This window comes from Anarhichas minor, unplaced genomic scaffold (genome assembly GCF_050575085.1).
Source record: "Anarhichas minor isolate MPS153535 unplaced genomic scaffold, ASM5057508v1 ptg000174l, whole genome shotgun sequence".
Lineage (NCBI taxonomy): Eukaryota > Metazoa > Chordata > Actinopteri > Perciformes > Anarhichadidae > Anarhichas > Anarhichas minor.
The window spans coordinates 283204-309889 of NW_027466620.1; the positions used below are offsets into that span (position 1 = coordinate 283204).

At 42.5% G+C, this 26686-nt stretch overlaps 1 protein-coding gene across 2 annotated transcripts in view; it reads right to left on the minus strand.

Moving 5' to 3' along the window:
• Positions 1 to 26686, minus strand: part of lrmda (leucine rich melanocyte differentiation associated) — a 187672-nt gene that overhangs the window by 31043 nt on the left and 129943 nt on the right. The window contains exons 5-6 of one of the 2 annotated variants that reach the window (XM_076085579.1): positions 26130 to 26256; positions 9464 to 9520 (exon numbers count right to left, since the gene is read on the minus strand). In XM_076085579.1, the coding sequence (XP_075941694.1) occupies positions 9464 to 9520; positions 26130 to 26256 (184 nt within the window). The remainder of the gene's footprint in view (positions 1 to 9463; positions 9521 to 26129; positions 26257 to 26686) is intronic. The other variant, XM_076085580.1, reaches the window with a different exon arrangement.

Here is a 26686-nt window from a genome sequence, read left to right on the forward strand (position 1 = left end):
CTCTTTGGCTGGGCTTATGCTCTTTGTTGTTAGCTAATAAATCAGAGAGTATATTTATGATCTGCAATCCCTATTCTTAGTCTTTTAATGGCGACACGTTTGTGGGTGAATTAAAGCGGGGTTTTATTCACTAGGCTGTGGGCCAAAGTGAGGCCTGGGTGCCTTTGCCTGTGAATGTTTTCCCTTCTCCACTCTTGCCCAGGTGGTAAATCACACTCATTGTCAGCCACTGCTAAGTTAGTGTGCGTCATTGGGGAGAGCAGGAAGCACTGGGCATAATTCCGTCCATCAGCTTAATTTATTGTATCGGTAGCTTTGTAATCTCCACCCCATAAATTACAGCGGCTGACAGACAAGAATTTGGTTTTAAAGGCAGGCGTCATCCGGATTTTGTTTAGTTTCTCTCTGGGCTTTCTGCTCTCATATTCAGCCATGAAGGAAATTGAAACCTTGCAGTGTAAGGGTTAGGATACTATTTCCTATGCTAGTGTATTTGTATAATGAGAATACAAACATAATATTTTTGTCGGGTTATCATTTACATGAACGACCATTATGAGTCAAAAAGGAGGAAAAAATACAAAGAGAGAAAAAGAAAGAGAGGCCAGAGCGGGTTCAAGGAAATGACCTTGTTTGCAGGTCTTATTTCCGGATAAGTATAAAGCATAATACAAGGGCACTGCTGAAGCATCTGCTTTGCAGATAGTGCATTTGGCTCCTCTTCCACGGTAGTGAATATAAATCAGGCGAGGCATCTCAATGCTAGGACTGACTTCTAGAGGCCAACAAATCTTTAACACGAGATTAAGGCCTCAGTGGGGTCATATATCTATGGGCAATAGGGTTTCACTGAGGCAGGACTGCACTAGAATGTACAGAATGCCATGTGTCTAACAATTCATTACTCACATACACAGTGAATTACTTCCTACAGTGAGGATGACTAGATGGTTACAAACGGCTACCAAATCAAAAAACATTTGCTAATTATTCTGGAAAAAAACAAATATGCATTTAACAACATTAAGATATATGTGTGTGTATATATATATATTCTTCTTAAGAAGGATGAGTCTCCAAGTAATAAAATGACCCTCTTTTAATTTGTACAGTTAGTAAGCAAGACAAAAAAGTAAAACTAGACTGAACACAAGGTGTGTTACGGGTATTTTCATTGAACTGTAGTAAATGTAAATGGTGTCAGCTGCTATGTGTCGACAACAAAGAAAGCAGACAAAAGCAAAGCTGCCAATTACCCTATAAAACATGCATATCTTCCAAAGCATGGGTCTCCTTTGTGGGTTTAACCTACCAAAGGCAACGGGTGGTTTACAAGATGCTCGCTCAGTGGATACAATTGTGTTTAGCATAAAAGGGAACACAGACTGCGAAGACCTAACAATGAACCATATCTCCCTGTAGCCTTTTCAACGCGCCACATTTACATATCAAGCCACTAGCGCGATATGTAAACACATTCCATCAGATGCCGCCATCGCAGCCGATGAGAGCGATTTCAATCCTCCTATAGCTCGCAGACTGTGTAGCATTAGACAAAGAGAAAGAGGCCTGAAAGAGACATCTCATGTCATCACCCAAGAGAGATAATGGAATTGTTATACATCCTTGATCACAGACACTCTCACGGCATCTTGCTCTCTTTTTCACTCATTCTTTGTCTCAGTGCTCTTAAAGTCTCTCTATCGCTCTCCCTCTCTCGCAAATGTGCGCGCACACACACACACACACACACACACACACACACACACACACACACACACAGACACACACACAAGTAAAAATTCCAGCACACTTCAGTGCGATAGCTCCTCTTCTCTGTCAGGGTTTCATCTCAATAGCTTTTTTATCTGAGGACTTCAATTTGCAAGCCTAGCTGGAAGGCAGCTCCTCCTGATATGTTAATTGCAGGGTACTTAAGCGCTAAAAGATTAACATAAAACCCTTTGGAAACAAGCTAATAGTTTATGATAATTCGTGCATGGCCTTTGTCTGTCTATCATTACATTGCCTCTAGCGGTAATTTTATCAAGGGGCTGTAAAATATCATTTAAGCAAGTTCACTTTCAGATAATTAATAGTAGAAACTGGATTATTCAATTGAGCCACACTGGTGCCATTAACAATATGGCAACTAAGCTATAATTAAAGTATTTTATTTTATTAACCTATTCATAACGTTGTGCAAATGATGACACTGAGACACAGAAAGGCGTTTTTTTTTCTTGCCGAAGCACTGTCACCAGGGCAATTACAGGAACCCAGGGTTGTCTCCTCAGTTAGCAGAGCTGATTGAGTCTTTTGAATTAGCAGGTAGGTGCATGGCTAGCATATACCTCCCACACAGAGAGACGGCACACAAGCAGGAGACTTGCACACATCAGCACCAGGAATCTGCTGAGCTGACAGATCGGAATTTGTGCATTATGCCAGGACAGAGAGATTTAGACTGAGACAAAGGTTTTAACCTGGATTTGAACCTGCACTGGATGAGATGAAAAGATTCCAAGTGAAGGGAGTGAAAAGATCATAAGCAGAACGACCTCACTCAGAAACACCTCACAGCTCAGAGACTGAAATGATGCCATGCTGTAGGGGTGTAGTAACAGTGGGTATCTTGATCACGATTGTAATATATTTGCCATACAGCTAAGTATTTTAAAAAAGTCAACTACTAATCCAAAGCAGTGATTTCCCTCATAGGGCACATCCATCTGACATTTCTAAGCGCAACTGTGTAGGCATGCTTGTTCAATGCATGTACACTGTGCTTGTGTGAGAATATATGCATGTTTGATAGAGACACATTTGCCACTTCACACACATGTGCATGAACAAACACACACACACACACACACGCACACACACACTCACACACACGCACACGCCGGCACACACACACACACACGTTCTCTTTCAGACACACCATCCCTCTCATGAATAATACAAAAACTCCTTTCACCAAACAGCTCAAATAGCTATTCATTCATCTGCATACCTGGAGCCTTGGAAATGATTGGCCCGCCATTACCACTGGAAAAAAAAAAAAAAGACAGAAATGTTCCCCAAACAATTTGCTTCAAAATGAGACAGGAATGATTCTGTTCTTTTCAACGGCAGAGACAGGCCTCTATGCATAATGATGTTAGCGTAATGGGGTGACAGATAGACTGGGAGACCATGACATTAGCATGAGAAACGCACCAGTGAGCAGCCGCTCAACTGTGGTCTCAGAGGGCCCTCAGACATACACTCTGAACATCGTTTGTCTCACAGCTCTACGAGCCTGACAAATGAAGACACGCCATGTTTTATGCCAGGCAATATACCCTTCCACTTTAGCAAACACATGACTTAATGACAGAGGAAACCTGTCCCTGCATTACACAAACCCACTATCTTTTGTCTTATTAGTGATGAATAACCTCATTCAAGGTTGGATGGAGAGCAGGGACACAGTCCGCCTTTAGGAGACGTATACAATTCAAAGACACAGAGGTTAGCCAAATTAAATAATGAGGATATATAACCAATTAAGTATTATGTCTTTGGACAGAGCCTTTTCAACAGGTTACATGCTGAGAGTGAACTGAAACCACAGCTTAACTCAGTAAAGATGTGACCTACAGTACAAGCTATTTCCAGGCCTAATAAAGTTAAGGCAGGCATGACAGTCAGGTAGAGAACACCGCTGCAGGACAAAAGGGACTATACTCTAAAATCTAATCTCAGAAACCAGAGCATGCTAACATTTTGTTCGCATTGGCCTTCTCCAGTGTAGCTATCTGTCAGGGTTTGTTAAGGCTAACAATATCTTTTATAAAACTGCATAAGTATCTCAAAGCTTGGGGAATGTAATCATATGTTTATAAGAAGGGATACGCCACGTATAACATGCTGTCACAATCTAGATGCTGCAGACATGAGCCACAGCCTGAAAATGGCAGAGCTTTGACAGCCTTGCCGTCCACAGCGCGGCACTGTGGAAGGGCGAATGCCTCCTGTAAACATTTATCTTCCTCGTGAGTGTGTGTCTGTGTGTGTGTGTGTGTGTGGTACGGCCTGGCGACAGGAGCTTCTCTGAGGCTTTATCTGCGGCATGACAAGACAACCTGTAATATACGAGCATCTGGAGCTCCTCTTCAAACACAGCCTTATCTCACGCCAAACATTCCCCGAGGCCAGAGCAGAGCAAGAGTGGCCCAGACCAGACAAGACCTCACACCGTCTCACCGTATCCCACCCAACCCGTGAGCCGAGCGCACAAGCTGGGAACAGTCTATCAAAGTGCATGCGTGTGTGTTTACAGGGAGTGTTCAATGAGCGCAGCCTCGACAGCTGAGAACAACAGTGTGACATTACAGTGACGGAAATCATCTGCTCAGAGTTTTTCTTCCGTCCTGCTAATCGGGCAAGAGGTTAATGGTGTTGCACTCAACACAAATGGACACCATCCCTCTTCATCCACTGACTTAAACATAAATGTTGAGACTAGAACTAAACACCCATCACTCATGTTGCTGTTTGGGGGAATTTATTTTACATCAATCTTAAGATAAATAGTGAAGGCCATTACAGATCTCTGAGAGGGCAACTTGAATGAGCTGCATGCTATCACTTTCAAAGTGACTGATAATAAAATCTTTAAAACAACTTCATCAAGACCACTGGGTTGTTGAACAAGTGGGAAAAAAAACTCAAATCTTAATTCCTTAAACATTGCAGACATTAATTCAAGTATGGTGAGTTTCATTGCCCTGAACAATCTTTCTCTCAACAAAATCACTCTGTGGTGTCGAGAGAAAGCAGCTCAGTTAGGAAGCTGCATTCTTTTCTGCGTGTTGTGTGCTCTGCTCGGACCGCTGCCTTCAGCCAGCCTATGGGGGGGATGTAGACATGCCCCTCTCTGGGGCCTGTACATACGGCCTGTGCCTCACTTCAAAGAGAGGGCATAAGGGCAGTGTACTCCCCCCCCCCCCAACTCAGATCCATTCAGCTCACAGCTGATTCCTCTATGTGTGTGTGAATGTTTATGTGTGTCTCACTTTGACTCTCTCTAGGCCCCTCTAGCTTTCATTTCAGACCGCTTTCTATCCTCTTGTCTTTTTTTTTTCTTCTTCTTCTGGAAGAGGGATAAAGGAAGACATGGGAGTACAACCCATGGCTTGTGTGCGGGTGAGCACATTTGTGTGTTGTTCTTTGATGTCCGATAATGAAGGGCAATACTGTGCAAGCTCTAAACATGCTGTCACACGAGCCCGCATCGTGATTTACAACTGCATGCAAAGCGCACCGCATATTACTGTGAAACGGGAGCAAGAATCACAACAAAGGGCCGTATGTTGACCTCCACATACCTCGTGACCACTGATAAACATCAGTGCGAAAAAGACAAAAAGAAACGTAGGGAGGAAGAAAGAGAGGAAGTGCATTTGAAAGGGAGATTGAACACCGGAGAGAGAAGCTGAGCTCAGTGGCTGCGGCACAGGGAGCTTTACAAATCCCTCCTTTTTTGATCTCTTCATCCAGATGAAAGAACAGCGACAGGGAGGATTATGTGGGACAATTGCGCTTTCTCCCAAAACCCTGACTTGATCGGCTTTTATGAGAGCCCTAATCATTTTCAATTAAGCATATTTTCTGACATCCTGTAATAGCTACAGTGCTGGTCCTAAACTCTCCAGCTGCCCAGCTTCTCCCTTGCAGCCCCTCTTTCTTTTTGGCTAAGCCTCTCATTCTCAGTCAGCGCGCCTGTAGTGTATGCTGACAATCTGAATGGGCCTGAACTGCAACTTGTTGTTAAGGTGCCAAATAACCTATTTACCAGATGCTTGACAAGGATGTTATTTGGCGCTTTGATTGAATGTGCTTTTGTGTCAGTGAAGCATTGAATTAGTCTTGTTTGTTTGTGGAAGCCCCTGGGATCCTTCTCAGCATCAATGTTGTGTTTTTCTCCCGCTTTTTGGAGCGGGCTCCTTTTGGTATGATAATCAATATGTAATCCAACCAGTATAAGGCACACAAGGAATTATTGTTTACTGGCGGCCTTTTCACAAATCCACTGATTCGCAAAATGATTAATCCCGACATTCAGCCTGGTAAGAGTGCACGACAACATCTTCAAACACAGCCTCTCAAGACGTGAACTGTACTTGTAATGTCACAATGATTTCATCCGTGGTGACAGCTCAGTTGCCCTCTGTTCATTCACCAGGTGCTTAATTCCAGTCAAACTTTGGAGCGTGGTGTCTCTTGAGGGACTCAAGGTCTCAAGGACTTGACTGAGACAGACAGCACCATTAGCAGGCCCTGGACCAGCCCCAACCCTGACAACCACTCACAGCTGGCAATGGCAGGCAGAGGAATGGGGTTCCTTTTCTTCAGTTTAGCCACAGAGAAGCGAAACTAATGTCCATCACTCACTCACTCTGTACCCAGCAGGACGGCTGGCTTTTTTGAGGCCAAACAAGTAGGGACAGAGAGAGAGAGAGCAGTTGGATGGAGAGACAGTCTGTTTTTGCTCATTGCTATATCGTTGCTATTTGTTTCCACAGTTTCTTTATGGCGTTAACAATGCTACTCTTGTAAAGCACTTTGTGACCTTGCTCTGTGAAAGGTGCTATATAAACTTTACCTACTTACTTAAATGTCATTAAGTCAAATGTATAATGAACCAGATTTGAGATTTTAACATGGCAGTTATACAAATCTTAACTTTACTTTCAGAAACAAATGCACTATACTGTTTTGGACTAACAGATAATACCACAATACGTGCGACGATGGACGTCAATCAAATTGCAAATTTGGAGTGCCACTGACACAACAAGAGAGCGCCGTTTTAAACAAATGTGTTGTTTTCTGCATCTTTCGGTACTGTAGCTGTCTCACAACTACACACAATTTCATTTTTTTTTTTTATTAAGCATTCTTATTAACACGTTTGCTGACTTTTTAGTATATTCAATTTTGATAGTGAACTCACGACATACTGAGAATCTGCTTTAAATCAGGATGTAGTAAGCAACTGGGGCACAACTACCTATCAAACTGGATCGGTAGAAGGCAAAATGTTTTCCAATTATTTAATACTTTATTATTATCGACCACAAGAAACTATTTCTTTCCACCTGTGAGCAGCTTCTCGATGTTGTTGAGCATTGCATTATGGAACCAAAGTCAAGCAGATTTAGTACGCATACTGACGTTTTTTAATATACTGTATTTTGTCTCTTTCAGAGTGAACATACACCATATTCAAAACAGGGATTGAATTATTATGTGTAATTATCATCGGCAAAGAGTTCGAAACACAAGCCTAACAATCTTAAAAACACACATTGATCTAACATAGTTTTGAGTCATGTCTGTCGAGCAGTTGCTGTCTGTCATTATTAGCTTTGATAATGTCTAACAGTGCCTTCAATAGAGAACCCTACCAAGATGAGTTTGTTTCCCCAGCTCTATGCAGCTCATTGGCTGGGGCCTCTTCTTCTAATCACCATTCATTACAGCCTTGTGATCCCCAGCTTTCCTTTGTACACCGCACTTCATCGTCTTTATTCTCCGCTCTAATTGCATGTGAAAGATGCCCCCTTTGATTCTGCCTGCATGCCAAAGTGCTATCAGGGAGAGAGTGTCGAAAAGTGTCATGTGTGTCTGTCGGCTCGGCGGATGAGGAAGCCGTGTATTCACCTGCTGAGGACAAACCCGTTTCTCCCCAAGATATGACGTATCTATCACCGGCTCAGAGGATATCAGTGCTGTCTGTCAACATTATAGCAAAGGGTAGGTGGTAAGAGGATAGGAGAGGGGAGGGGTGAAAGAAAAAACATGGAGAAAGGTACTTTGAATTGCGCACTTATAGCAAAGCACTCAGTTGTGTTTGTGGTATTTTCTGAGCAATGGGAACATGATGCACCAGCCTTGTCAGGTGTGGTTTCTTTTAGTTTTCTCTTTTTTATTTTTGTCTAAAATTAAAATAAAAAAACATTGACTTTTCTCCTGTACCATTTCTTTCTTCTTCTTTTTTCAAATGCCATCATTTTTTGCTGTTCAGTTGAGGTTGTGTAACAACCATGTAAGGCTTGTTCCCTGTCAGTGTTTAACCTTTTCAATATGATGTCTCAAAGACCTTTGGTGACCACTGTACGGTTATAGAAAGGCTTATTGTCTGCAGGTTTTATATCCTGGTTCCTCTGCAAGAACTAGTTACATGCATGACCCCCTCAGAGCAGGGAAATATACTGCACAAGAGGTACAATTAGATCATGTTGTGGCTCACCCTCTGAAGAAGTATCACTCCAACAAAGGTCTTATTTTGGTACCAAATTCACGGAAGGGCCCTCGAGTGGCCTGATATCTGTTCATTGTTAAGCTAGTGTTCCGGGACGGGGAGGCTGCAGCATGAGAGACACAGAAAGACCTTACTCTGACAGAATCTAATCAAGAGTTGTCCTAACATATTACAACTGACTTAAGTTCTATCTTTTCTCTCAGTTAAGTCTCACTCACTCAGAATCACAATAGCCAGGGAGACAGAGACAAGGAGAGAAAAGCGAGACAGAGAGAGAAGATGAGGAGATGGCGAGGAAAAAAACACACCTCTCTTTCTGACTGAAATGGAAGACTACTTCCGGCTCCAATTTCGGCATATGCCAGGGCGAGCTGCGGAAAGATAAATGAGCTCTCCAGTACCAAGAGGAAACTGATTCTTTATCTGGCATGGCACTACTTACTGACATTAAGAATGATAATATCAATCAGCAAGCTGTCAGCAACCCAAGTGCTCTGTGAGGAGAACAAAGGTGCCACTGTCTCTCCTTTGATACGTTTACAAGGAGATGTTGATGTACCTGCCATTCAGGTGCAAATAATGTCATCACCACACACCCAGATCAGGACCTGCTGCTCCACCTTAGTGATGAGTAAAACTGCCCTGGGTCCTTTTCCAAAGCCAGCGTTCATAGCCAGGAAAAAATAAACCTGACGGGTTAATGAGCAAGCAATCAACACTACGAGAAGAGCAGCAGAGTACCAACATGTCTGCACTCCTCGTCTCCCTGTGAAATATAGCTGTGGGTAACAGATTTTTTTTCTACCTTTAGTGGTGATGAGCAGGAGAAAACACATGGCAACAGCATCAGGGAAGCGTCTGTGTAATTACTTTTGGCCATCTTTCAAACCTTTTTCTCTCAGGAGAGAGATGTGTGACAACATATGACAAGAAAGCCAACAGGCTTTCCATACAGAATAGTGGAATCCATCATCACTGAGGCAGACACACCTGTCTGGCTTTGAGAACAATGCCACACTGCCTATTTATTAGGTGCCAGAAAAGTTTATGTTTGTTCGGTGACAGTGACAGCAACTTGATCCTTTTCATTTTTGGGAGGGGAATCTCAAGCTTTGGGGAAAGGAGGGAGGAGGGGAAAGTCTGACTCACATATTTTCTTCTCTCGGTGGTGCACAGTGAGTTCTCTTTCTTCCTGATAGCTGTCTGCTAAGGAGTCAGAAGACAAATAACAAAGACTGTCATTCTCCAGAAAGCTTTCACAAATTCTTTTTTTTTTTTCCCCACCACAAGAAGATACATATTATATCCTTTTAACACTTCAAGTCCAGTGCAATGTCAAGCTCCGATTTGCAAGATATGGAATCGCGTAGCATAGCAGGGAGTGATTTAATTATCCATGCTAGTTTGATATCTGTATCCAGCATGAACATACCTGATTAATAATAAGGAAACAGACTTCAAGACATGGCAGCTTCTGCCAGAGTCATTTCAAACTAAATTAGAGAGCACTGTCAATGAAATGTTGAGGTAACTCAAGACATTCTACCAGATAATATCTCCTGCAATGTAACTTCAAATCTAATCAGAAAACAATATTTACCTGATTAAACAAGTGTGTATGTTGACTGTATTTATATGTTGTTTTAAAACAAATATTTGATAGATAAACAAAAGCAGCATACTGATGACATTCTTTGACAATTTGACGTGTTTTTTTCATCAGGCAATTTTCATAGTGGGTTAGCATTAGTTTAATAACGTAAATTATTATCAAAATGTTAAAAGTCCAGACAATTCCATTGAGCCATGCAGTTCTATGGCTCTATAGGTCTATGGCTGCCCAGTGGGCTATCACTTCAGTCTGACTGTCAGCCAGCCGTGTGGACGATACAGCGCTGGCTGTCATCTTAACAGTTAATAATTAGGCTTCCTCCTGCCACAAAACAGGGTGCTACGGTGACAAAAGCCAATGGCAACCGAGGTGGCGGCTTGGCTGCCGCATTATAAATAGTCTCACCGGATGATTAATGAGAGGGGCCACCGAGCTAAAGCAGCAATCTCGCACACAGACAAAGGCTGCCTGCACAGCTGCCTGCACACAAAAAAATGTAACAAAACACAACAAGACAAGCCCTGTCCCTGGATAGGAACAAGAATTGAGGCAGAGTGGCAGGGAAGGTGGAAACATGCCAAGTAAATAAATTATTGAATTTTGACCGACAGCTTATGAAGACTTTATTTAACCTCCAAGCGCTTTTGGGGATCATCATTAACATTTTGACACTCTCAGTTGAATGGTTGGGTCAGGCAGGAGAGGCAGGCAAATGCTTTTGTGATGATCGTGGAGGAGACATGGGAGAAAAGTGGAAAAAGAGCATGACAGAGAACCTTAGGTAATTCAATAATTTAAAAAGCTGGAATTTTGTAAATCATGCAAAAATCTATATTGTTGGTTTAGAAGAGCTACGTATAGTAGTTGCCAAACAAAGGTTGACTAAGGAGGGTTTAAATGGCACCACAGGAACCTCTCAACAGAGTCCTCAGGTCCACACAGAAATTATGGGAAGGTTCTACTCGTTTCCAACAGCATCGTATAAAAGCTCAAACACATATTATTTGTGGTAAAATTACTGTTCAGAATAAATGCATGTTGTATATTATTGTTTAGTGTTGTTTGCCATACTCAAATGGTTGGTATTGGCACTTCCCATCGAGTAAAACCATGTGTTTAATTTATGAAATTGTGTTTCCCTTTTACATTTCAGCTCTGAGTTTTGACAGTGAGTCATATTTCCCTTCCTGTTTCCATCACCTACCTTTATGTCACCCCACAGTTATAAGGGCTGAGCACTTCTACTGTAAATGTTACCCTTTACCATTTTCAAATTATACTCATCAAAGCAGACAAATCAATCACAGGATGACAGCGAATGGATAACAACAATGACAATAGTAAAAAAAAACATCTGTTTTTCTCTTGAGCAAAAGTTCCACAAACAAACATGGATGCTCTATTCTGCTACCGGTCAACAATTATCTTGAATATTTGGATGTACCGTTGCTCCAAGCAGTTTCCATTTGATGGGCCTTATTCTTCCCCTCCACTTTGCTGTGCTCAGCTGGCAGGGCTCTCAGTCGTCACAACATCTCCTTTTAATGTCCCTGACAGGGGGTTATTTGCTCCCATATATGTTTTCTCTCCAATTACACCATGGCAGGCTGGAGGCTGCCAAGCCTCGCTGCTGAGATGCTGATGGTCACCTCTTTGACTAGTCCTTCCTGCCTCCTGCACTATATTTTTCATCTTTTTAGATTCTATTAGAGAGGAGGACTCTCTCATTTGTCTGTCCTTGGTCCAAAGTGTTGTTTAACACCTGACAAGCATCAGCACCACAATGTCAACTACTATTTGGTGAGAAAGGTAATATTGGACTTCTATTCTCAATGTTACCCTCAATGTGTGTGTCTGGTAAGAATATGGTATGAACATTTTAAAATAACAGTACAAATATTCTCAAGAAAATAATTCAGTGCATTTGGCCAGTGTGTCATATTGAAAAAAATATATTTTGTGCAGAAATAATTGCCCAAACAGACAGAGATTTAATTAACCACACACACTTTATTAAATTATGCCAAAGTGTTTCAATCTGAATATTAAATACAAGGCACAATGCTAATCTCCACCAAAAAAACATTAATTTGAATAATTTGCTTGATTCTTTCTGTCTGTAGAGCAATCAGGCTGATCAAAGACAAAGTAAAATGATACCAAGGGATTGGTATCTCAAATATACAAGATGCAAACCCTCTGAATCAATAGAGCAATACAGACAGCATTTGTGAGTATAGCTTTAAACTAAGTGGGATGGCAAATGCAAAGGCTGCCATTGATACCACAATGAAAAATGCATGATTTCAGAGAGAGCACTCTTTTATCTACAAGGCAAGATCAATAGTGGGACGGGGTTATGGAATCAAAGTTGTTTTGCTGATGCGGTAGTTAACTGACACTCTTAAAAACATCTGAACACAATTTGTGAGAACAAAGCGTGCTAAAAAGACATTTGGAGGAGAGTAAGGTGAAGTTCTGCGGGTTGAGAAACTTTCTTTTCACATTCAGGAAGGTAATATCAAACGCTGAGTGTACTGGGCAACCAAAGTCAGATTAATTTACCACTGACAAGCTCCATGCAGGATCAGTGATACGTTTCTTTGTTTCTTGGCTGGAACTACAGTAAAATTTAAATTTAAATCAAAATAGTTACAACCACAAAAACTAAATCAACAAGACACTGCATTTGATTTTTATCAGAAAGACGGTGTACTCTTGTTTTTTTCTTCTGAAACACTGACCCTTTAATCACACATTAAGACTATTGTAGTGCTGACAAAGAAATGATCTATTCAAAACAATATCAATAATAAACAAAATGGCAATTGCAAGTCCTCACTCATGCCCTAACAGTGTAGATGTTATGCATAAAACACAAATGAACTCTGAGAATGTTAATTCAAAAGCAATCTTGCCTGTACTGTACTAAAAGAGAACCCTCTGGCCCACCCCCACACAACATCTGATCATTGATTTCAACATGACACTGACAGAGCTAATTATTCTGTAACTCAAGCCTTGCCTCTGTCCTGACCTTCGCCCTATGAGTGGACTGAGGAAGAGCCAGCAGCTTTCAGCAGAAGCTTGGGCCTGTCTGGCCTGAGAATGTGACAGGAGATAGACAGAGACGAGAAAGAGAGAGGGTCACAGAATGGAGGAAAGGAGACACAAAGAGAGAGGGAAACATGAGAGAGAGAGGCAATGAAAGTGAGTGAGAATGACTGGCAGACAGAGGATTCGTCACAGTCAAAGAGTGAAGGCTCTGGCCACAGAGGGACCCGGTGAGAAAGCTAACAGATAGCGATCTGAGTTATCACTCTGCGCCACGGCTAACAGCTAGCAGCTACCCTGTCACCGCTGCCTAAACAAGCCCGGTGTTTTCATCTCCATATACACAACGCGGCACTCTTTCTTCTGATGGAGATAAGATGTATAAATTATGAGCAGCTGACAAAGTCTACTCCAGCGCCCCCGGCGTCTCATCAATCACTAGCCTGTGTGTCAGCAGGTAACTGACGTGGCCCCCGGAGGCACAGCCCCCTCTTCAGGTGTGTGAATGTTTTTGTGTGCAAAAAATTGTGTTTGCTACTGTGCAATTGGGCTTTTGTACATGTCTGAGTATTGTGTGTGTGTGTGTGTGTGTGTGTGTGTGTGTATATATGCTATGTGTGAATGTTGTGTGAACAGCTGATTCAGTCTTAACTCCATGCTGTTAAAGAAAAAAATACACACAACTTGCACACACCAGCCAGACAAAAAAAACAACTCCTGAGTATATGTGTGTGTGTGTGTGTGTGTGTGTGAACTCAAGGTTTTGCTGTTATACCTTGAGGTTATCTGATGTGCTGATATATTCCAAAGAGAAACCTAAATGCTAGAAAGAAGGAGAAGCGTGAAGGACTAAAATAGGCAACAAAAAAGGAGTGAAACCCAGGAGCTGGCATGCTGGATTGAGTTCTGGAAGCCTTACAAGGCCAGCGGTGGACCACCCAGTATGATTAGTGGTATTAACAATTTTCCATGAACTTCAGTTTCCCTTTCCGGCAAACGGAACATGGTCTGGGCCTTTGGTTGTGAGGGTGGCCATGACTGACATGCATGCAAATATACACTGCAATATGCTGCATTTTCAGTGTACTGAATTGCTGTTTAATTCAGAGACATTATAAATGGCAACACTTGAGTGTTTAACACATCATAGCTAAAGTAAGCAACATAATTACACTCTGTGTGTCAGCAAAACAGCATAATTACAAGCTACAAGTTGTCAGTGTCGGATTTCACATTGTTCCCATTTACAGGCCAATCATAGTCTTTTCACCGCTCATGTTTACCAGAATTGAGGCCTAATTTCATTACAGTAATTACAAGCTGTATTGCTAAACAGTGCAGATTACATGGGCATTATACATTGTTAATGAAAATAAGTTGGCAAATAAAATAGAAAAGAGTTTGATGATATACTTTTACTGCGGGTTGTAATCTTTCGCCTCTAGCACCCATATGATCATTTCAAAAGAGTCTGTTTTAGTTAACACGGAATTTACATTCAAGGGCAGTTTATATGTAGAAAAAGCACTTAGAAGTAACTGCATTCAATGAAACATTCACTCCTCTTAGACTGAATTGGTATACAACCTCGAACCACATCCCTGCAAAATTACACAATGTTTGTGTACACGGCCCAGAGCAGGTAGCGTTTGCTTGCGCACACAGTATCGATCCGCTGTCTTGAAGTGAAGTTCAAGAAGGAGAGAGCGAGGCAGAAATTCTGACTCCCCATGGGGACAGGAGAAACAGCTCATCTCAGCACCAAAGAGAAGGAGGGCTGTCATGTTCTGTGTGATGAGCTGAAAGACTAGAGGCGGCCTGGAGCAGCAGGGTATTCCTTCCCCCCATAAACAAACCTCCAAAAACAAACAGTTCCACTCCACAGAGAAGGAGACGGGACAGTGAGACAAGACGGACGGACAGACAGGTGCCATGAAAGAATGACATCTGTGGCAGAGGGCACTAAGAGAGAAGCTGGAGGAGATGAGAGGATGAGCTGAAGACAACAGTGATTTTTCTGAAAGGGGCATCAGACTTGTTGTCTCCCTCTTTCTGGCCTGCTGGTTTGGTTTGGATTCAAGACTAGGACTCCATATTTTGATCACCCTCATGAATTATGTACCATACACCATTAGCATTAGTTAGAGCCATCACAGTATCAATGATACTATTGTTTCGAGGGGGGTCAAGTCCAGAGACACATTATCTTTGAAAACCCTATTAGAGAGAAAGAAAGAAGATGTCTGGAATTCAGCTGACAAAAGCACTCAGTCGTCCTGAAATCTGATGAGTCTGACAGGATGTGAGCCCATCTGATACAGTGCCGTCTCAACATTCCCCTACAGGGACGGGGTGCGGGGGATGGGACGGAGAGTCTGCTTCTCGCCGGGCTTTTAGCACAGGTGTGATGAAAGTCAGGGCCGCCGCAGCTCAGCCCATCTCTCGGATTACCCCGAACACGCTTTTTGACGGACGTTGCCAGTTGGCAGGCAAAACGCTGGGAAGTGATGCCCGTTGCGCCCTACCCATCTCTGCCTGCTGCATGGAAACAACATATCAGGTGATCCCGGGGGATACCTATTATCATATCATATTAAATGTCTGGGCTATGGGTTACACTTTTAGGTCTTAACAAAAATAAAAGATAGTTCTTGCAGAATGGGGCAAAATGGTCTACGTGCTACAAGGTCAACACTGTCAGTCTGACTGCGGGAGACCTCTGGGAGCAGTTCATCGCCGCGAAGTGAAAGAGACCAGGGAAGACAGACAAACACTAATAAAGAGAAATAGAGATCCATTGTGTGTCCGAATGGCTTTGCTCGCCTGCCACGACGAAAGTACTGTACTTCCTGCATTCACTTAATCAGACTCGATGAAATGACAAACCTTTGTGCCACACTGCCTGGAGAAGTTATCCGTGACATAAAATATGTTTCTAATCATTACTTACAGTACATCTCACAGATTATTGTATTACAGACCTTTACAGTTTATTGGCTCTGATTCAATTTCTTGAGTGTGGTACATAGAAGTCAGACCTATTCTGGGAAGAGGCTTTACGGAATCTGTCAGCTTGCAATTGAACACCAACTGCAAATAGAAACAGAATGAAACTGTCAGAGGTTATAACAACTTTGATAACCAATGAAAGATGCAAATAATTTTACACTGAGAATTTAAAAAAAACGGGCTGACTGATAAAAAATGATGAGCTTAACAGTCTTAGTTTTAGCATGTACAGGATTGAGATGCTGTACTTTAATCACACGTTTCAGAAGATGGCAGCTTCACCTCACCTTCACTATAGCTCTCGTCACAACAACAAAACCCAACAAGGATTATGTGTTCTTTGCAGACTAGTGACACTGAAACATTGTGACATTAAGGATCTTGACCCACTTCACTGTCCATCTGTGCCCTGTAGCTGCATGCCAATCCTTCACAGCCCTCTCCAACACATCCACGAATGACAGAAGAATGCTGTTTGAGTGTCACTTGACCCCTCTGCCCCTGCAATGACCTCCAGTGCACCCTGGGCAGCCCTCACTCTTTCACATTTTTCCACTGCTAAACAAGAACGTCTCCCCCTCCTCCTCCTCCGCCTCAACTTAATTTCCTCTTTATCGCTGTCCAATTCTCCCATCGCCCTGTTCATCACCGTGCTTCTCTTATGCTTTTTTCTCCCTCTATTCAAAACTTGAGCAGGAAAAAAAAAGAGAAAAACGCCTTTCCACCAGTAGAAAACACTGGGATGAGTGGCTATTCAGAGTGTGATTGTTGGGGAGAAAAAGGGCTGGTGTGTTTGTGAAATGCAGAGTGGGAGAGAGTGTGTGGATTTGGGAACGGATGCATATGAGAGGTGCATGGTGTAAGGGCACCCTTCAAACTTTTATACGAACAGAACGGCTTAAGAGTCTCTAAAGTCTTTCAAAAAGCTACGTGAGAGGCAACACAGCACAAAGAGTGAGACTGAATTCACATCAACAAGCCTGTTACGCAAACTTTTGACTGGTTGAAAATTTGGACGAGATTCATTAAAGCCTGTATTTGTTTAGTGCTCATTAAAAACCAATGCCTACTCGCTAAATGCGTGTGCTGCTGATATTACTGAAACTGTATGTCCCCTCTCTGTAACTCAAATGTGAAGCTCCTGACAGGTTAAGCCCTTAATGCACCAGATGTGACTGGTTAATCCTATGAAGAACCATCCTTTTTGTCTCTCAGGTGGAAAGGTCGCACAGCAAGGCCCGTCTTCCTTCAACCTACAGTTTTACTCTAGTCTTAGCCTCCAACCTAAACATGCTCTAGCCCTCATTGTTGGCCTCTCTCACCCATCCCTAAGCCGTCTAGCCACCCGCATGCATAAACTACAAAGCTGGAGGTGTCAAGACTACCTGTCTCAACAGCACCCCACTTGCTTGACCTGCGGATAGCCCTCAGGGATATTAATTATAGAGTAGTCTGACTTGTTGAGAGGAAAGAGAGAGAGAGAGAGAGAGACAGTGCGAGAGGGTGAAAGATGGAGAGCAGGAAAAGATAAATGCAGAGATGTTGTTACAGAAGCTGTCACCTCCTAATCATGTCATCCCGCTGTACAGAGGTGACGCTGAGGCTTTACTCGATCAGGTTTCCCATTTATCACCAGGGCTGGTTAGTGGAGGAGGTGGTGGCGTTTTGGAGGATGTGGGGGGTAGAATGGTAGCTCTCATTTTCCCACAGAGTTCAAATTGTTAACTGGTTATGTCCAAACCTGACCTGTTACTCATCTGGCCTAATATATCATTGAGATTCTATAAAAAAAAGATTGTAAATATAATGTTCTGACCTGATTGGTGAGCTCCCTGTTGTCTAAAATCTTAAATATCCATTAGCTAGTCCTTTCACATGCCAGTGTTAAATATCGTGACGTGTGTGTGTGTGCACTGGATCTGGCTGTTTACACAAAGTCAAGGCAAGATATTGCACAGCTAGTGATTCTGTTCAAGGACCACTTAAAAAGGAACACACAACATAAAACCGTTGCATCTATCTCTGTGTGTTCAATGCTCTGTTGTGGGCAAAAACACGGATCTATGATAATATGACATTTCTGTATGTGCTTTAAAGATATTGTGTGGACAGCGATGTCTACTCCGCAAGCCGTAGTAGACAAACTGCCACCATGTGATCAGAGCAATCTGTCCAAACAAATGGAAGCTTCTCTTGTGCATTACCGTGTTAGATTAGACGACTCTCGGCCATTTGATTCCCCACTGTCTCGACAGCTCCTGTTTCTAATGGACCGAGTGGGATTTCACAAAACGCAAAATAGGGAGAGGTCAACGTGTTTGAAGGTTAGCCCTGTCGCGGGAATCAAAATAAATAACGTTCAGGTGTGCTATTCTCTGTCAGGTGAGTGCCTTAATGATGCCAAGTTAACACATACTAAATAACAGTCTCCCTACACACTGACAGCCTCAGAAATAATTGACCAGCGTGCTCCAAACTGAGACGCAGTAGGCAGAGAATTCAATCCTGCAGCTGACAGAACCCATTGAGCATGTCGCTAGATTTTTTGCATTATACACAAAGCAATGTCAGGTCAGGGATGCGGCCTCCTGCTAGTTATTTGCGATTGCATCTCTGAGGGTAAATTACCTGGCTCTCCATAACATGGTCTAGTTAACTAATTTCCTGACAGCACGCTGTCTCATAAAAAAAGTCTCAGATTTACAGCCTGTCAAAAAACATGATGGAATGTTTTTTCCCCCTCCTTTCTTTTCTGCAAATGCTTGGCAGCCTCTCAACTAAGAGCTCATATTCAATATCCTCTCTCGGCGTGCCGAGGACATCTCTAATTCCAGACAAAGACGTACTGCTGAAAATGAACAAAAAAGAAACATAACCTTATTATGTTTGAAGGCTACCAGCAGTGTGTCATTTCATCCACAAGTTCTCATGCAAAAAAATTACTTAAAGGGGGGGTTGTTAAGCGATGTAACATAGTTGTGAAGCCCTTAGTAAGGAAGCAGGTAAATCCATTATCCATCATCCTGCACATTGCACCTCTGCACATTGACAAGTACATACACACACACACACACACACACACACAGTATATGGTGCCCTGTCATTTGGTTGTGTTACATGTGTAAATCATTCACTTTCTGTCAGAAAAAAGGCTTTGACGACAAAACCTCACCTCACCAACAGGGTCACAGGGAAACTGAATCCCACCGCAGACAAAGCCTAGTTTTACCTGCGAGAGCATGGCCTGCCACCGATAGCGACAAAGATAACAATGAGCCAGTGATGGTGTGAAGACTGCCTTCAAGCTATACCGTGTAGGGGGAACAATGCAGATTCGCAGAATACTCCTAATCCCCCCCTCCTCCCCACGGAGCTCAACTGTGTCTGTTTTAAAGTTCACAATGCAGTTCCAAGGTCTGCCTACCCTTTCTTTTCTCTCTGTCTCTTTTTGTATGTGTTCCCATTCAGCTGGACGGTGTGGCCTATCATCGTCCCCACAATGACAGTAGGTGGAAACGCTAGCTTTCATTACACAAAGTATAAATAGTGTAATCTATCAGGCCTGCCAATCAGGATGATTGATTATGGGCTGTCAGGGAGGAGAGTGACACATTAGAAAAGTTTGGTTAACAATGCCTGTAGCTGCTGCCACCCAGCCCAGTGATTAATGTGTTGTCAGCCTGTAATCCCACACCCACGCTTAATGAGGCAAGAATTTATCATCTCAGCAGAGTGGCAGATGTCAGGGGGAAAGGAATCCAAGTGGCTGGAAACAATATACTTTTTCTAGCCTGCGCCTGACATGTCTGACAAGCTCTAAAAACCACAAAGAAGGTCTGTGTAAGCACAAACTTCAGCGGAGGCACTTTCAGCTCTGCCGTCCTCTGATGCATTTCATGAAAGTCACTGCTGAAAGAAGACTCTCCATGAACATTGTAGTGAGGAGAAGACACAACTGGTATAATAGGTTAAAGGAAAAGTCCAATGCCACAATGTGTGTAAATACTGTATATAAGAGACTAATTAAGGAAAACCTTCACTTTGGACCCTATGGTGAATCATAAACAAAAGTGACACTTTTGTATAGTTCGTATCCTCATCTGGCACATATTTCAATCTCTAACATTCATTAACTTTCTCAATAGCATATCAACATCTGCATGTCATAAACAACAACAACTTTACTTGAATTATCTGATAAAAATCTGAACGTGAATTAAAGCAAAGCTGTCTCGAGAGGGTGCACATGACAATCAACTTCAAAGCTAACTATAAATGCGAGTGCTGAAATAGTGATTAATGTGCACTGTCAACATCATCTAAAAGAGACAGGCAAAGAAATAACTGATCTCTTTGAGGGATTTAAAAGTTTGGCACAGTTCTGTGGAAACACCCGTTGGGGTAGGGGGTGAGAAAGAAAGATGGATGTTTTTTTTTTTTAGAGCAAAGAAAACACTAAGCCAGCTGTCTCTCATTAGGCTAGCAGCATCTTCCTGTCACCAAAGAGACCAACAGAGAGGATTAGCTCTGATTGGACTGATAGGCCAACGCACTGGGACGCTGCACTATGTAATAGCTAAAAGCATCATTTGATAAGAAGTGTAATTGAAGAGATGCCTTAGCGGCTATGCTATTGTTGCATGTACAGGGATTGTGGAGCTGTGCAACCCCTTGGCATGCAATGAAAGAAGGCTCGGTTTCATAGAGGAACAGAATGATTGGGAGATGTAGGGATCTGTGTGCAGAGTTTGCTTGATGTATGTCTGAAGAAATGATGTGTTCAATGATACTGGAAGGTGGAAGTGTGTTATTTCCCTGTAGTTTTCTGTGTCTTAAAGGAACTTTGAAAACAGCAAAATCACTATAAAAACTCGGCCCTTCCCAAAGGCTTGTAAATTCGTCCAGTTGGAACAGTATGTGTAAAAAGCAAAAGCTTTGCAGCTTGCCAATCCCAGGCACTCAACATTATTGCACTAATAAAAACTTAACAAAGACTTACATTATACAGACAAAAAAAGAGAAAAGTTACGTGAATGATCGCATGATTTGTCAAAGTTTATGAAAACTTTATATCAATGGATAGAGAGAGACATCTCATTATTGTTGGCCAGCCTTGGCCTGTTTTCTGACAGGCCTCAAACTCCACAGCTAAACACAAGAGACGCCGAGACAACAAATGCTTCACCACAGAGGCGTTCCTTCTCTGTACTGGATGCCAGCAGAAGGAGAGGAAAATCAGTTAATGCAACGCGGCCACTTCAGTGTCTCATAAAAGTCCTTTCAAAAACACATGTTTGTTTTTGTGTTCTTCGTTTTGCCAAAAAACGAGTAATAGATCTATCATTTTTGCCTGCAAGAGTGACGTGACACTCGGGTCATGCACCCCGTGTCTCCAGGCTTTGAGTGAGGCAATAAATCAATCTTGGCGCTATTACTTACAATTAATTGTACTTTAAAGTTTTAGAGTGTGTTTATGATATGCAGGGCCTGGATGATTTATGTGGACCGTTTGAGTCACTCCCTCTAATTGCTGTTGTTTTCCCGGCTTATAACCCCGGCGTGACCTCTCGGTTTAAGCTGCCAGAATGCTCAGAACCAGGCTTGTTGCACTGGTCCGAACACTGGACAGGCGTGTACTTCAGCAGTCAAAAAACAGTCACATAGAAACACACACATGGAAGCATAAAGCACTCACAGATACTGACAGGCAAACACAGATACCTGCGAGAATGAACACTTGGCTCCTCGGAGTAATCTGACACAAACACACAGTGTATTTTCTCTATCACACAAACTAAACACGTCCAAACAGTTATAAACAGCTGCTTTAACACTTTGGATTTGTTGTCATTAAAAGACGGAGAACAGAGCCGCCGTGTCTGAAGTGATGCAATCACAGATAACAAGACGTTATGTAAGATGGGAGAAAGAACATCATTTGAAAGCAAGCAGATCACAATACGTAGTGGGTTTATTTGTCTGAACATAAAGCAGACAGGCACTCAGTATGGTTATAGTTTCCCCACAACGCCTACTGTAGCCACAGTGCTGTCCTTACTCGACCTGCTGTATACAGTACATATTGATTCAGGAATGTGTCATGAAAGAGAGGTGACAAAGAGTTTTGTATGTATAATAGCTGGTGCAAATACAGAATCTAGCAGAGAGCGAAAAGTGGTAATAAACCTGCTTCCACAGCAATCTGTTGGGTTATATTGCCTTCCCCTGTTGAGAACCATATTCTTTGAGTTTTCTCGGAGGACACATTTGTTCAGTAAAATGATTCAGCAAACCCACTGAAGGCACATTCACAAAGCGCTATATTGCATGCTGTTTGTTATGTTTGAGAGCTTCGGGGAACTCATAACTCTCAAGCAGAGATGAACGTGGCAACATACTTTACAGTGTACATTTGAGACTTGAAAAGGAAGCAAAACAACCAGCCTATAGCCAAATGCCTCCTCTTTTTCCAAAGTTGCTTTGCAAAAAAAGCCACAATCATGCATCACATAATGCACAATCATGAGTCTAAAACCACGCAGTCTATGTTAGATTTGGACCGTTCCCTTCGGTGCAAACTTAAAATGAACTGCTGTCTTCTGCAGAGTAAAACAGGTTAGTGTCTGGGGGAGAAAAAACAGAACTGAAAAGATCCACTTGAGGACTTTCCTGGCTCTGTCACTGTCAATTCCCTTGAAGAACCGTTACCCTGTGTGCAGAGACTCATGGGACCCGGGAGCTGGCTCAAGCCACCCTGCAATGCAGTCTGCTTTACATTATACGCAGAAGGATGTGGGGGGGGGGGAAACTTGTGTTCATGCTAGAAAATCAAGTCAAATCCTTCGTTCAGGCAAAATCTAAGTGACATCTGAGGAACATTTATACCCGCTGACGTAGCTACAAGCTGTGCTTCGTAAGGGGCACCATGGATTTACTTCATTCACTGTGAAACACTCTTAAACATGTGGCAAGAAGTAAATGTTATTCTACTAGTTAGATTTGCTACGCACCCTTTTTTTTAGCAGTGCTTGGGATCTGAAAACAGAATGTGCTGTCATAGTGTTTTGATAGACATGGCCAGTTTAACCCAAGGGTTCGGCAGCATAGTGTGGGCTCCGTGGCAGAGCGGAGGGAGGTGGAGGAACCGGGCCAGAAAGTACCACATGTATTTTCCGAAAGCAGTCCAACACAGTCCAAATGGCTCTACGTGGTTTAACGCCATTTCATTCCATGACCTCCAAATCCTCAAAGAGAATTATCACATTATAGGATTCCAACACGCCCAATTTCCCAAAATACAGCTCAAGGCTTTTCCACTCTGACTCTGCTTGTTGTGGTTTTGGGAAAACAATTCAATTGTCCCAACGTTGTGTTTTTGTTTACTTCAGGTATTTATATATTTCTCTCTCTCTCTCTCTCTCTCTCTCTCTCTCTCTCTCTCTCTCTCTCTCTCTCTCTCTCTCCCTCTCCCTCTCTCTCTCTCTCTCTTCTCGTCTATGTCATTTCAGTTCATTGCCTCCGTTTCTGTCAAACTACTTGTCCTTTCTACTCAGAAATGCAATTCAACCAAAACCCAAAAGAGAAAATGACCCCCTTCTGAGTTTGGCGCAAACACCAAAACATACTGACAAGTCAGGGACAGCTCATTGTCACCCACTTACGGTGTCACGTCCAGTCGTGCATGAAGGCATACAATAACAATTAAACCTCAGTGTGTGAGCATTGCTGTTCAATTTGAGCACGTTTCTTTGTTTTCCTCTTTGTCACAATGTTTGTCTTTGCAGTGAAGGTTTAACTCTGTGACATCATATATACATATATCAATTTTTCTACAACTTTTTGTTAATTCTGTACTCACAAATCTCGTCGCAGGTTTTTGTGTGCTTTTTCCTGCAAACAGTGGGCCATTGACTGTCTGCTTGTGATGTAGGCAGCATGGAAAACATTGGGAATTTATAAAACAATTGTGGTGTTCAGATTGTGCTAAGGACCATAACTGCTTTATCAAAACCATGTGGCGGCGCCCAGTGCCATGCCATAATGGCATGATTGAAAAGGAGTTAAAACTGTGGTCACAATCCACTCCGATACAACTCAAGAGAGGTCTCCAAAGTTCAGCACCGTCGATTTCATAGCAAGACCATTAACTATTCCAATACGCACATCATGCAATGGGAATGATCTGATAGAGCACGGGCTCTTTCTTCTGATTTATGCTGTCATGAATGGGCAAGGATCACCGTAACCCTGCTGCCGTTGCTGCTGTTTCTATGGTTTCAATTTATATACTGTAAACAGCAGGATGGAGATTTGTCATAAAAGTCTGAAAGGAAAATTAACTGTACGCAGAGCAAAAAACTTTTTAGCAATAAAACATTTAAATCACGTCTGTTTTCCTGTGTTTTTTCCCTCCAATACTTGCACTAATTGAGACTCAAATGGTAGTGCAGGCGACAGCAAGACAGCTAATTACCATCCTTTGTAATGAAGCAAATGGCAGACACTGTACCATGAGCCACTGTTATGAGCAACACCCTGCTGTATACCAGACATAAAAGCAAACACAAATATCTAATTATGCCATCATCTCTCCTCGCTTTCCTGTTCTGTTGCAGACGTCGCATTAATTGGTGGCCCGCACTATTGGTCAGCTTACAATCACTCTGATGATGTGGACAATTAGAGCCGGGAGGTACTCATGGCTCATCAAGTCTGTGATAGTTGACGCATCACGTCTCATCTAAATCAAAACAAATGTTATGGAAATGCCACTGTGACATCCCAGGGCCCCGACACGGGATAAGTCCCGGCAAGAATGATCTTTATTGTGTAGACTCAGTCAAACACTGCTAATAAGGAACTGCGGGTAGGACAGCAAAAGCATGTTCAGGCACACAATACTGTGTGCAATGGGAGGTAGACGCGTTTTCATCAAAGCTCTAACCTTTTACTTTGCATTGGGAATAAATAATCATATACAGCAGGTTCAAAGACACAAAGACAGAAAAACACACACATCATGTCAGCTAGAATCAGTGATTATCTCTCCTTTCATCTAAGGCTGTGGCGACAAAGGCAAACATTTATTTTCCCCTGACAAGCTATGTAAATAAAATCTTATAAAGTGACTTTACCCTGCCAAAAAGCATTGTAGAGGTCCTTAGCTTCGTTTTATATAAAGTGGATGAACATTGTTTTCATTCCACTTTCCTCCATCTACCAAACATGCCAGACTGAGGTTAAATTATTTCAGTGTTTTGCTTTCCCGCTTGCCACTTGCATGAAGAATCAAGAACAAAGCATAGCATGAACTGACACTAAAACAGAACACTATCTTATCTGAAACAATAAATATTTTTGCTTTTCTCGTGCGCTTTTAAACCCGACATCACCTCACATGCTTCTGATTTGTCATTGGATGCCTTCGCTCTTGCTATTCTGGATCCGTTTTAACCTCCCAGGCTCGCTGTCAGAGCCCCAGAGACCTTGAAACGACAAAGCTTAGCTGATCCAAATACTAAATATTTCATGACCTTACAATTACATGAAATCAAATCTAGGCAAAAGCTGTTCATTTATATTGCATTATCAAAGGGGTGGAAGACGGGGCGGAAAAGGGTCGGGAAGGGGTGAATTGGTTATATCTATGAACCGCCCGAACTCTAATTAGTCTGTGTGGCCCAAAACAAGAGAGGGAGGAATAAGTGCACGGGCACGGGATAATTAAGCGATTGTGAGCGCCATGTACGTGAGCTGTCACTCCAATCGCCAGCCATGTCACACTTGGCAACACAACCGCGACTGGACAGCCGCCCGTCGTCTTTGATCTGGGCTCATGCATACGAAATCAGGTCAGGCTGTGGTCACACATTCACACACACAAAACACACACACACACACACACACACACACATACACTTTAAGCGATAGTAAAAAGAGACTCTTTACAAAAGGGCCGCAGTGCTAGGACCTTTGTTAAGGGAGACTGACAGTCAAGCATGCACAGGAAGAAAGGAAGGATAAAGGAAAGAATAGAAAAAGGGAAGAAAGGGATGAATGTGACAAATCCAAGACTTCAGAGGGAATAGTATTTAAAACAGTGTACACACAAAAAAATAAAATAAACGGGGCTTAACTTACAGCTTCCGACTTGGGTTTGACCACTTTCATGAAGGCTCCTCTTGCCTGCGCCTCCATCATTTCTTTTTGGGTTACTTTCCTGGTGTCCAGAAACTTCAGCTGGGGCAACTTGTGCAGAACGAAGTACCTGTGGGCAAACAACAATGCACCTTTAAACTGTACCGTACTGCTGCTTTAAAAGGTCTCCTTGTAGGCCTGTTCTTAACAAAGAGACAAACATAGAATCGAAGGAAGTGACACACTAATCAAACTGACACACGTTCTAATATGTAAATGCATGCATCAACAAAACTTGAAAAGAAGCCGTGTTTACTGAGATTTAATGTTGGTGCAGATTTAATGGTGATATTTTCTTGCATGTAATAACCTTCAAAGCTGATAAGAATAAGTACGACATATAAATAGCACAAAAGGAGATACAACCCGTCTGCCAGAGCTGTCATTCTGGCAGCATCACAGATATCGCTCTAAGCTTTCAGACACGCTCTTGTCTTTCATTGGTAGGGAGAGAAACGTCAAAAGATAATGGTTGGAATACATAGATGACAACAGATCCT